Source organism: Polyodon spathula, chromosome 1 (assembly GCF_017654505.1).
Source record: "Polyodon spathula isolate WHYD16114869_AA chromosome 1, ASM1765450v1, whole genome shotgun sequence".
NCBI classification, from domain to species: domain Eukaryota; kingdom Metazoa; phylum Chordata; class Actinopteri; order Acipenseriformes; family Polyodontidae; genus Polyodon; species Polyodon spathula.
Window position 1 is genome coordinate 36,065,289 of NC_054534.1, and position 12,365 is coordinate 36,077,653.

The following is a 12,365-nucleotide window of genomic DNA, read 5'->3' on the forward strand; positions in this document are numbered from 1 at the left end:
TTTTAAGTCTTTTCAGAACCGCCATCATATCGCAGCCTCGCTTTGTGTTCTGATTTCCACGAGTGCACTTAATCGCTACAAAATGGCATGTAAGCAAACAGCAAAATGCGCTGCTGTTTCTCTTGCTACAAAAAATTGGAAATTGTACGAGCTCCTGAAAAAAAAAACCTAAAATCAGACACAAGCCGCCAAGAAATTTGGTGTTTCCCGTTCAGGTGAGTTGCTTCACCATTCTGTTAAATAATTTTGTGCATGTCTTGAATATTGCTCCTGTATATTCATAATTACTCTAGAGCTGCTGCTGCATTCTTTTACGAGTATAGGTGTGCTGTGTTAATTTAGTTTGACACTTAGTTTATTAACATTAGTTTGTCTGTTACTATATTAAAATAGTTTATTAACATACACCTGCCTATTGCTTTTCTCTTACGTATTCTGTTCATTTTAAATGAACACGTGTCATGACAAGCGATAAGTATTTATTGATTGATTTATATTGTGTCTGGTGGTCAACTCTGTCTTAAAGTACAGGAGAACACTAATCCTGCTTCCCGAGAGGTGTCCTCTTAGCCGAAGACTACTGTATATTAAAAGAAATCATAACATATCAGGTGATATAGAGCTGGACTTTAGGTTGCTATCTAGCTATCTATCTATCTATCTATCTACCTATCTATCTATCTATCTATCTACTATGTTGCCAACAATCTTCTAATCTACCAAAAGTTAAATCTGATAACAAGATAGATTTTCAAAATGAAATACAAGAAAAGCAGTAACTGCTGTGAATCTTCTCCCTTAACTTAGAAAAGACAATTGGTCCCGGAGTTATGAAAAAAATAACACTTGATAAAACTTTATTTTACAATATCTCATGATGGTTAACCTCAGTCAACCATGGTAGGGCACCACTGAACGATCATTTGGCACTTCATTAATCTTGGGTTTCTAGGCACAGTGTGAAAGAGTCAGTTTGGTCAAACCTTCCCCATGCATTTTGTATAACAGTTTAAACTCTGTTGGAAGCTGGTGGGACTCCTGCCATTTGGTAGTGAACTTGGTTCCCTTCTTGTCGTAGTAGTGGTAAGGCAGGTCTTTCCCTGTGTTGGGGTCCCACCCAAATGGCCAGAATCCGTACAGATGGATCTCCTCACACATTGAAGAGGCCAACGTGTACATAAGAATGCCAGTACTTAGACGTTTAGGAGCTAAGTGTTTGGTCTTCCAGTACCTGTGAAACATCAAACACTCTCGTTAGGTCAGAAGAACGGAATTGTGCACAGTATTTGTAATGGTTTGAAATGTATTTTCAATACCTCAGTTTTTTTAATAGTATACCGTAGCTCTTACAAGGTAATATGCAAATAGCATATTCTAATATGCAAGTATTCTACTTTTTACTGCTCTATAACACAATTTTAACTGCAAGTAAAGGTGGCTAAAATAAAGCCAACTACAGTTATAGTGAACTTAAAATGTATTTTATTGTTTTTTTATTATTATTTTATTCACTTTACTGAAGTTTAACTGCCCTTTGGTCATATTGTTATTACAATGCAATAATATTTACATCTGCTTTTCACACAACCAATTCTGGTACGATGCACAAGCATAGTTATTCTCTTAATAATAGACATTAATGTAAGAGAATAGGTTTAATACGGTGGTCTCTTATCCCCAGTAAGGAAATCAATTATAGCTATAGTCTACATCATGCCTTAACTTTTTTTTTTTTTTTGTATTTAAAACCTGCCAAGTGATTCATTTTAATAGGATTGCAAGTGGTGTATCTGTGGTTCTTATATTGTGTAACTGGGTTGACACTGAAAACCTTAATTTTTGTAAAAAATTACTCATAGCTTAAGGCAATGTATGTCATTGCTGTCAATGTATCACAAGTGCTGTATTTTCATCTGGTGTCATGTCAGATTAGAACACTCTTATTAAAATCAAAGGGCACACACATACTTTAAAAAAATTAGAAATATAAGGTAATAGTGCTACATCATGTTAGAGGGTTATAATGTCACAGACACAATAAACTATCAGTTCTGATTAACTTGCAAACCATTTCAGTAAAATTGATGCGCTTACAATTTCAGATGCATCATTGCAAACAAAAACTAATTTGTAAGTTAGTAATGTAATTATACTGTTAATACCCGTCATTGTGTAGTTGCGCTAAGATTACAAATGCATCATCAGGTAATAAATAGTTAAGCAAAACTTTCTCCCTGATTTCAAACATTTACAACACAATATTCTTTATAGGGTAATAACCTAGTTGTTATCATTCATTTGTTTAGTATTGACCTTTTGACTTGATGTCACTCCCTCAGTAATAAATGTAATTCGTGGTCCCTAGTTTCAGTTATACGGTACAACAGTAACTCTGAAATAGATTCAAACACTTAAGAGCATTATAGATAGCTTGTAGTTAAGGTTTTCTGCACAGGTCCATGAGCAAACATGGTATACAAGCAAAGGGAGGAAAGGGAGTGGCTCTTACCTATTAACATGCTGCATTATATTTCCTGGCCAAGCCAACTTCACTTTTAACTGTCCCTTGTGCTCCACAAAGAAATCTACCAGGGTTCTGGTAACTGTTGCTGATGTATGAAAGAAAAAAGCAGGGATCCAAAGAATGGCCCCATCCAGCTTTTTCAGACTAAGGAAAAAGTTATTGCGGTCTTGGATGGTAAGAAGGTTGTTATAGTACTTTTCAAGGATACTAGGGTTAAAGGTTGTGAGGTTTGTCTTCCTTCCAACATCTTTTTGGAAAACCTCAGTCGGGGCAAAGTTGCAACGGAAAACAAAATCGGCTTTATCTATTTCAGATCCGCACTTGCTTCCTGTGAGGATCCCACTGTTTCCTACCACAGCACAGACATTGTAATGCTTGTTCATTACCGGAGATGCATCAGGAAGCAGAGATTTAAAGTTATTGCTAATGGAAAACACATATTTATGGCTGGAATAGTCATAGTGCATCAGCTGTCCAACTCGAATTCCACCCTTGGTCAAAGTGAAGTTTTTTGCCACATCAATGTAGTGAAGAATTTCTTTCCTAAAACAAAATGTATATAAAGATATGTATAAATGTTAAGTTTTACTCATGTTATACTTAAATGGCATATACAGTGCCTTGCAAAAGTATTCAGACACTCTCACAGTTTTCACATTTTATTGCTTTAAGCTTGCAGTCATGACACTGTGAACTAGGAATTAATATGTGTTATAAACACAACCTACTCCACACTCAAAGCAAAAACAAAAAGACAGAAGTACACAGATAATCAATATGAACTAAAAATGGAAAAGTCATGATTGCATAAGTATTCAAACCCTTTTAATTAATTCAGGTGCAAAAAATGGCCTTAACGAGCCACAAAATAAGTTGAATGGCCTTTGTCTGTATGCAATATTAGTTGTTCTCATGATTTCAGAATAAAAACACCTGTCTCTGTGAGGTTTCTTGGTCAGGTAGTGAATTTCAAGCAAAGACTATGAAGACCAAGGAGCTTTCAAAGCAAGTCAGGGATAAAGTCATTGAAAAGCACAGATCAGGAGAAGTATCGAAAAATATCGAAGTCTCTGAACATCCCTGTGAGCACAGTCTACTCAATCATCAAGAAATGGAAGGTGCATTGTACCACACAGTCAATGTCTAGATCAGGCTGTGCCTCCAAACTGAGCAGCCGGGCAAGGAGGAAACTGGTGAGGGATGCCACTGTGAGGCCAACGACAACTTTGAAAGAGCTACAGAGCTCAATGGCTGAGATGAAAAAATGTGCATCAGTCAACAATATCCAGAACACTTCACAAAAGTAGCCTGTATGGCAGGGTGACAAGAAGGAAGCCATTACTAAAAATAAGCCCTCTCAAAGCCCACATGGAGTTTGCAACAAAGCACCTCAGTGATCCTGCATAAATGTGGCAAAAGGTGTTGTGGTCAGACAAGACCAAATTGGATCTTTTTGATCTAAATGCCAAGTGTTACGTTTGGCACAGACCCAACACAGCATATCTCCCAGTCAGCACCATCCCTACACTCAACCATGATGGTGGCATCATCATGCTATGGGGATGCTTCTCCTCAGCAAGGACTGGAAAGCTTGTTAGGATTGAAGGAAAAATGGAAGGAGCAAAGTATAGGCAAATACTATAGGAAAACCTGTTTCAGTCTGCTAAAGACTTACAACTGGGGCAAAAATTCACCTTTCAGTAGGACAATGATCCAAAGCACAAGGCCAGAGCTACACTGGAGTGGCTTAAGAATAAGAAAGTGAATGTCCTTGAGTCGCCCAGTCAAAGTCCTGACATGAATCATACTGGGAATCTGTGGAAAGAATTGAATACTGCTGTCCATAAGCGATCCCCAAGCAACTTGAGAGAGCTTCAGCAAATCTGCCAAGAAAAATGGGCACAAATTGCACCAAGCTGTTTTTCACTTTAGTTTTTGCTGACATTTAATGTAACTTATCTTATCTTAGAAGTCTTCAGTTTGAGCATTCAAGTTTTGAATAAAATATTAAGTTTAAAAAAATGTGTATGCATCATTTTGTAATTTCACAAAATTGGACACCATAGGAAGGGTCTGAATAATTTTGCAAGGCACCGTATATAAGCAAAAAATGACTATTAACACAATGGGCTAGATTCATCAGCACATTTGTTTCAGAAAAAAATGCACTCTATAAAGATAACAAGCCAGAAGTAAACAATTTGGACATTTAATGTTGGGGCTTGTAGGTAGTCTTAATATGTTTAATTTGTTTTAGAATTGTAATGAATTAAATTTTCTTACAGAAAAAAAATCCTACAGAAAGAAAGTCTTATATTGCCTCATTCATTAGCCAAATAAAATTGCTGGTGCTGACCAGAAACCTTAAATTTCCAGATGTAATTTGTCTGAAACTGATAATTTTGGAAAAGTGGAAATATAAAATCTGACTGTGGCTGATGTAATGGAATATTTCATTGAGCTTTACAATGAGTGCTGTCATGCTAAGATCACTCTCAACACACTTAGAAATGACTATGGTGCATACTTTGCATAAGGTTTATCTGTTGTGTTTTGTTATGACTTGTTCTAGACAATTTTTATGCAAATGATTTGTATCTTTTTCATCTAGAATGGAAGGTGATGCCTTACCTCCCTTCTCACTGCTACTCCTGAATGGCCTACTGTACAATGAGGCAGGGTTCTGGGTTTACAGAAGAGGTGTAACAGCACCTCCCAGTCTGAGAAGCAACTACTTATAAACCTGAAGCAGTAAATACAAATGTAAATCTGCTAAGGGTTCTAACATAAAACACTCAAACTGAAAATTTTGTGTCTTTCTCTTTAAAAGTTGGGAGTCTCTGGACTTGTTTTGATAACACTATGTAACACAATTTTTGTTCCTGGGTAGCAAGTGTTATTTCCTAATTGCCTAATTGCTTAAGATTTAGAAGTGAGTAGTTTTTCGAGATTTACAATTATACTGTAAATTTACAGTATAATCATAAATCTCGAAAAACTACTCACTTCTAAATCTTTTGTAGTCATTTTTGTATTACTTTAGTATAAATACATGTTAATTTGGATTCATATGTTGTTTTTTTCTGACTTTATGTGAACGAAAAGACACATATTTGCCCGTTTTCTCATTGGAAATAGTGATATTTTGAAATATCATTGTCCTGGTCACAAAAGTAAAGTTTGTGGGGAATAATAGCCATTTTCTATACTTTTGAGGCATAAGCAATTAGGAAATAACAATTACTACCCAGGAAAAAAAAAAAAAAAAAAAAAAAAAATTGTTACATGGTGTAATCATTGTAGTTATGTGTGTGTTGCTCTTCTTCACCATTCCATTCAAAACATTAAAGTGCAATGTTGGACTAACAGGACCAATTAGAATAATTGCAAACATAATACAAATGTAAAAAATCAATAAAGATGGCATTTGAAGCTATCAATTGTTAAAAGTTTTGACATTATTACTGGGTGCAGCCATGTAGTGGTTTCACCACAGCCAGTAATTGACAGTGGGTGCTCCTGGGTAACAGAAATCATGCAATGAAATCTTTATTGATATTTGAGAATTTTCAATCCCATGAGATTAATACTAATACCAATCAATGCCACCCAACACCCATGACTGTGAGAATTCAACATATGGGACACTTACATACATATTGACAAGGATTTAAACTTTTGATGTGGGTAGTCAATACTGCAAAGCACAGGGTAATCAATATGTTCACTGAAGTTCTGATATTTCTAGTCACTTTTTCACTAGGGTAGATTTCAGAAAATGTATTGTATGTCTTTCTTAAATTCAAGTGAAGTGACTATATAAACCCATTTATTATGAAAATGTTTGCACCATCATTGGTGTAATATATGCGTTTTAGTGTTCTTTGAGTATTTGTGAATTTCAGTTGACCATCAAAAGATGTTATATTATTATCTAAACCATGATTTCTATCTTCTACAAATTAGCAATAATAGTCTATATTATATTAATCAATTTAACTATAATGACTGGATTCATACAAAATGGCCTCACCTTTGCTGTACAAAAGCAGTTTTATTAAATTTCCATTTAGATGTCTTGTCTTGCAGTTCGTCATTTAGAGCATTTGTGAGTGGTATGAAAGAAGGGTCCAGAAACTTCATTGCAAACTGTGACCTGAAAAAAGAGCACATTTATTTTCAATTAGAAAGGACGCATCCAATGATAACACTGAAAGACTGCTGTTAAGTGCACTTCTAATCAATGGCACCCAGCTTAATGCAATCACTTTAAAAGCCAATTAATTCACTTGTTTAAAATGTTGGCCTCATTTGCCATTTGTTATTATTCCCTCTGTTCTTTCCAACACACTGTTCCTCTGACAGATATTATCCTAATATAACTACACATAAAGACATGATTCCCAGTACAATTTCAGTTTAGCATGTAAACTGCATATCAATTAATACATGTTGCAGCTTTTATTAAGTATATTCTGAAACAACATTTGTTTGCCGAAGGTAAGCATTGCAATGTCTCCAACAGTAGGCAAGCACCGTCAAGGCTTTTTTTTTTTTTTTACATACTGAATAGTTATGCATTGCACCCTGTGATGCTGCATACATATTTTCTGATCTGTTCTGTTGTTATTAATGTATTTTTAGGAGATCGTTTTTCCCATCCTTCTGTCCATTCTATATTCTCTGATCCTACAAAATGTCTTCCTTTGGTAAAGGTGTAAAGAACATGAGATGTTGAACATTTACGTGCGGGTACTGTAAATCAGCACCCTGGACAGCTATCTATACTAACAATGGCGTCAATGCAGATGTGCTCGAAAGTGCAGGCCACTGAGAAAGTGTGTTAGCTCAACTTATGCACAAAATCAACACGCAGTAAAAGCCATCTGGTACTATTTGTATTTTTTTTAAAAAAAGACAGAAATATAATAACACATACAATAATTGTATTCTATATTTTAAGTATAGTTTAACAGCAAAATACCATTATTATTATTATTATTATTATTATTATTATTATTATTATTATTATTATTGTTGTTGTTGTTGTTGTTATTAAATAAGTTAATACATAAATAAATAACGTTAATTGAATAGAAAGCACGTAAACATACAAATAAAATGACAGGGTCTGGCAGAGGTATATAAAAAAATGTATATTTCATAAACTGTTTTAAATACGCAATCATCATGATTACAATTCCTATTTCAAGCTATATTTTGAACAACGCAGCAGAAAGCAAGGCGCGTGCGCCACTAGATATACCTGTGTTTTTTTTCTGAAGGCCTCTTGTATTCTATGATGTACGACTTGTTTCAAGCAATACCATCGTCGCCTTATGAAAAATTATGTTTTTTTTTTTTTTCAAGGCTAATGATTGCAAGTAAAAAAGATATGCTATCAACGGCAGCTGTGTGTTGAAAACCAAAGCAATCACTGCATTACATAAGCATGCTGAAAACATCCAGTTAAATACACATTCTAGATAAACATGCATACTTACCTAAATCCAGCATGAAACATATACATTCGAGGACCCCCCGAACCTGCATATTTTGGGGTGGTGAAGATATTATCTCTTTTGATTGACACGTAGCTGATTAAGGATAAAATAAGCAAAGCGACGCTTAACATTACCAAACCTAGCGCGTTAGCTATGCGGACCATCTTGGCTTATTCTCATTACCGAGACAATACAGGTCAAAAAGAAACCAATCGCGCATCCATTAATCGCAAAAATATATATTTTAAAAAACCCTAAAAAAACATGAAGGCGGTCCTTAAAATATAAACGTGTAGCTGGATTTCAGAAGAATTCAAAATGGAGGGCTTGTATGAGCTGCAGTTATTGAAATGGCAGCTGGTTGCGTTGGTGATACGTCTTTGCTCAGATGCCCCCTCATTCTCGAGCACGGCTCCAGACAGAGCTGCCATCCCTTCTCCCACCCTGCAAGATAAATGTGATTAGAATAATGCCTCTATTCGATTCAAGCCACTGGATTTAATTAATTAACTAACTCTGCCGGATATTTAAAGGGGACATAATCTTTCACTGAAAAGAAAAAGTATAAAAGCTGCAGCTTTCGTCTACAACAATGAATTACATGGTGCATAAATGTGCATGTATATTATTGCGTGCAGAATACATTACCATTGTTATGAGGTCGCTTTCCTGTGTACATAAACATCAATCAGTATGCGTGCATGCCACAGTGCCTTAGCTGGTGAACCTCCTGCCATTGTCTGCCCCCCTCTCCGCTCCCCGCCTGCAAGAGGTCTCCTTAATTTGCTATCGCCCCTGTAAAAACTAGCATTACATTATTTGTATGTAATATTTGCAAGCAGACTCACTGGTAAAATTAAATCAGTCTGCTGCCTTCAAACACTGTGTCACAGTAATAATAATATGTGGCTCCTTTGGTTCTTTATTTTAAAGGGAATCCCCTCACCCAGCCCCCAGCCAGTACCGGCATGGGTCGCGAATAATATATAAGCCAACTGCTTAATTAAATAACAAGAACGTTAGCACGTCTTCGTTGACTTTTAGAATGAAGGTGTTATAGTAAATAAGCATTTCATATTAAAAAAAAACAAAACAAAACAAAAACAAAAACAAAAAAACTTTGTACCATAGGCTACTAGTTTGCATGCTTTGTGTTTAAGACGTTTGCAGTGTCTTTGCAGTCAAAGCATGTTACTGGCTGCAAAGCATGTGAGTCGTGAAGAAAATCAGCTGGTTGGTTATGATATGACCTGTGCCAGACCACAGGGAATGCTTTCTAGGAGATGTTTATCTGTCAATTTTGCACACTTGAGACCTATATTTTCATCCCCCGCTACAGTGGCAGTCGCACGTCACACATCTTACATATATCTGGATAATCACTATCCAATTGCAAATAAACTTGGTATTAACATTATTTAGTTTAAGTCATTGACAATATCAGATTCTGAAGATATATGGGGACGTCTGTCTGTCCATATTTCCATCCAACTGTATGTGACTGTAGCAGGGGTGTTCTGTTAGGTGTGGGTATCCGCTGAGAAACGAAAGAGACACAGAAGGTTTGTAGTTGAAACACCTCTCAGCTGTTGGGGTTTTATTAAAGCACAGGTAGTGGTAGGTGGCGCCACTAAGGTACCAACAATGGCAGTCCTAGTGCGGACGGACATGTACACAAGTGTACATAGTTACAAAAAAGGAAAAACAAACACAATGTATAAAACAGCTAAGAAAACAACTAAAGGGGAGTTCCCACTCTAGGAACCTTCTCCCTACACAAACTAAATACATTTGTGAAATTAATCCCTACCCTATAATTGTAGCAATTGTCCCGGTTAAATACGCGCTGATAATCTCAGTCTTGGTTCACTTTCCCTAGATATCCACACAACCACGAATCTCCACACTGGTAAACAAACCACAAAACAGCAGAGAAGAAAGAAATAGGCTTTTCAGCTATGTTTAAAGGCATGTGGTCAAAGTTAGTTGGTAATGTTTCAAATTAGGCAGGGAGGGAATTCTAACCTCCCAGCCATGCCAAATCTAGCAGACACTTTGTTTTTACAAAATTATGCAAATGCTATTTTCAAACAAAACAAAAACATTTTTTTCTTTGTAAACCTCACCACAAGTATATTATTCACTCAGACCTGCCACAGTCACTCTTACATTTTTCACACCTGTCAGGATAACTGCTTATCCAATTGTCACAAAACTTGGTATTAATATTATTTAGCTCATGCTATTGAGAGCTTCAGTTTCTGGGGATATAATGAGTTGTCACTTTGTACATTCATCCATTTGTCTGTATTTCCATTTTTACATATACCTTGAGAATCACTTTTTATATTATGATTAAACATTGTATTACTAATTCTTATTCTTTACAATTCTGTACATACAGTTGATATATGGCATGATCATCAACTTTTTCATCATACTGATCGCTCTAATATTGGGGGATGTATGCTACTGACATAGCATTTGTGGCATAATCACTAATCGTCATTTTCTCCTGTTAAATATTTTTTTTGCTGCTTTGCTTGTATTTTATACTTCAGTTTGGACTATACTAATACTTCAAAGAGAACACTACAGAGGTAAACATCACTGTTTCTTTGCAACGCTTTCTGGTACAAAGTCACTTTCTGTGCTGTAGTTTCACTCTGTGGCTGTGGTATATCACACATGAAGTGATTAGATGTGACCTACTACACAGGAAGTAATAAGATACCAGGAAAAAAACAGCTTTCTGACATCATGCAGCTTGCCCTTTAGCAAATGTCATGGCTAGTTCCCTTAAGACGAAAGAAACTTAATGCAGCATGTGAATAATAAACAATTACTTTATTTTGTACATATATGTCCAATTTCATTGATATAATTGAGCTTCTTAAAGTAGGAGGAGTCTGGGGGCAATTTCCTGAAATTGATAGGCTCTTTCCACTTACGGGAACTAGACTCAACTGGACTCTTTCATGTAAGAGGTTGTTCAAATGGAAAACAAAACATGTTTAACAATATAAAAGCATAAATTATGATGCTTGTTCTTTAGAGATTCCAAAGTACTATATTGAACAAGTGTAGGGGTGTTTAAAATGTCTGCTGAGACTCAATAGTAGCTAATAAGAATGGTGTCAATATAACTGTAACTCCCCATACACAAGTTAATTCAGTTCAGTTCCCAGACCACTGTAAAGTGGACTGGGCATGCCTGTCAATGAGATGTTCTATCCCAATAGATATGTCCTGCATACACATCAACATGAACTGTATGGAAGCTGGCATATTTGTCCTTTTGTGATTATACTTTCATCTTTAGAACAAGATATGGGTTATAGGACACCAAACATCTGTAAACATACTGCTTTATTGTTAGTATTTAAATTTACGGCATGCAAACAATGAGTGCCTACTACAACAGAAAATGAGCTTGAGCTGCGATTCACAAGTATCATCAATATGAGCAACCAGGCTCTCTTAACTGACTTCTTATATGAGTAATCAGTCTCACTAGCACTTTCCTTTCTGCTGCCACACATTCCCTTTGATGTGTCATGGCTTCCATTACATGAGAGTAGATGTTGAACTTCATGCTGACTGGAACTCGGCTCTCGCCAAGATAACCACCAATTAAGATGTAGCTTTGCAGTAAACTAGTGTGATCCATCTGCATCTCCATCCATTTGCATTGTTTTCCATCTGATGATGTAGATATCCTTCTGTCTGGTGTTGATTGCTGAAGTGTAATGCTGGCTCCAGGGATCAGCTCATTTTGCCTCCCTAGCGCATCAGTACACAACGGCTGCGATGCTGGCCCCAGGGATCAACCCAGTGCAGTCTCCCCAGCACATCAGCATGATTGAGCTAAGTAGGGTACATTTCTGTGGCTTTCAAGTGGGCACCTTTCATCCTCTGTGTTTCGTCGACTAGCCCACGACACCTCATTCTGGCGTCCATCACCCCCCTCCATCTCCCACTCAACTCAACCCGGCTTACTTACCTGTACATCAGCATTGCTTTCTTTCTATTGTGCTTGAGATCTCCATCCAGAATCTTTCCGTCTCAACCACAGCCAGTTGCTGCTCTTTTCTGCTGCTTCAGATAAGTTCTTCACTGTGCGATGCACCTCTTGGCCCCTGAACCCAACGTCTCTGAGAAACCGGGTTGTAGAGTGTGCCACAAATCCTCAACAACCCACCTCCACTGGGTAAACTCGGACTCTCCATCCTCACTGTTCAGCTTCAGCAGCTAGTTGAGCATACTGAAGTTTCTTCCTCTCATACGCCTCATCCACAGCATCTTCCCATGGCACTGTTAACTCTACCAGATGAACA

At 36.7% G+C, this 12,365-nt stretch overlaps 1 protein-coding gene across 1 annotated transcript; it reads right to left on the minus strand.

Moving 5' to 3' along the window:
• Positions 1-380: 380 nt before the first annotated feature.
• LOC121295828 (sia-alpha-2,3-Gal-beta-1,4-GlcNAc-R:alpha 2,8-sialyltransferase-like) lies at positions 381-8,473 on the minus strand. The gene is made up of 4 exons (XM_041220954.1): positions 8,029-8,473; positions 6,558-6,680; positions 2,510-3,067; positions 381-1,231 (listed from the first exon to the last, which is right to left on the minus strand). The coding sequence occupies exons 1-4, from the start codon at positions 8,190-8,192 to the stop codon at positions 949-951; spliced, it is 1,128 nt and encodes a 375-aa protein (XP_041076888.1). The 5' UTR covers positions 8,193-8,473; the 3' UTR covers positions 381-948.
• Positions 8,474-12,365: the final 3,892 nt, after the last annotated feature.

Excerpts from the sequence above, each read along its gene's own strand:
- LOC121295828 (XM_041220954.1), bottom strand. The coding sequence starts at position 8,192 with ATGGTCCGCATAGCTAACGCGCTAGGTTTGGTAATGTTAAGCGTCGCT. Across the intron at positions 3,068-6,557 it reads ACTGCTTTTGTACAGCAAAG|GAAAGAAATTCTTCACTACA; the intron begins GTGAGGCCATTT and ends ATTTTGTTTTAG. Across the intron at positions 1,232-2,509 it reads ATAATGCAGCATGTTAATAG|GTACTGGAAGACCAAACACT; the intron begins GTAAGAGCCACT and ends GATGTTTCACAG.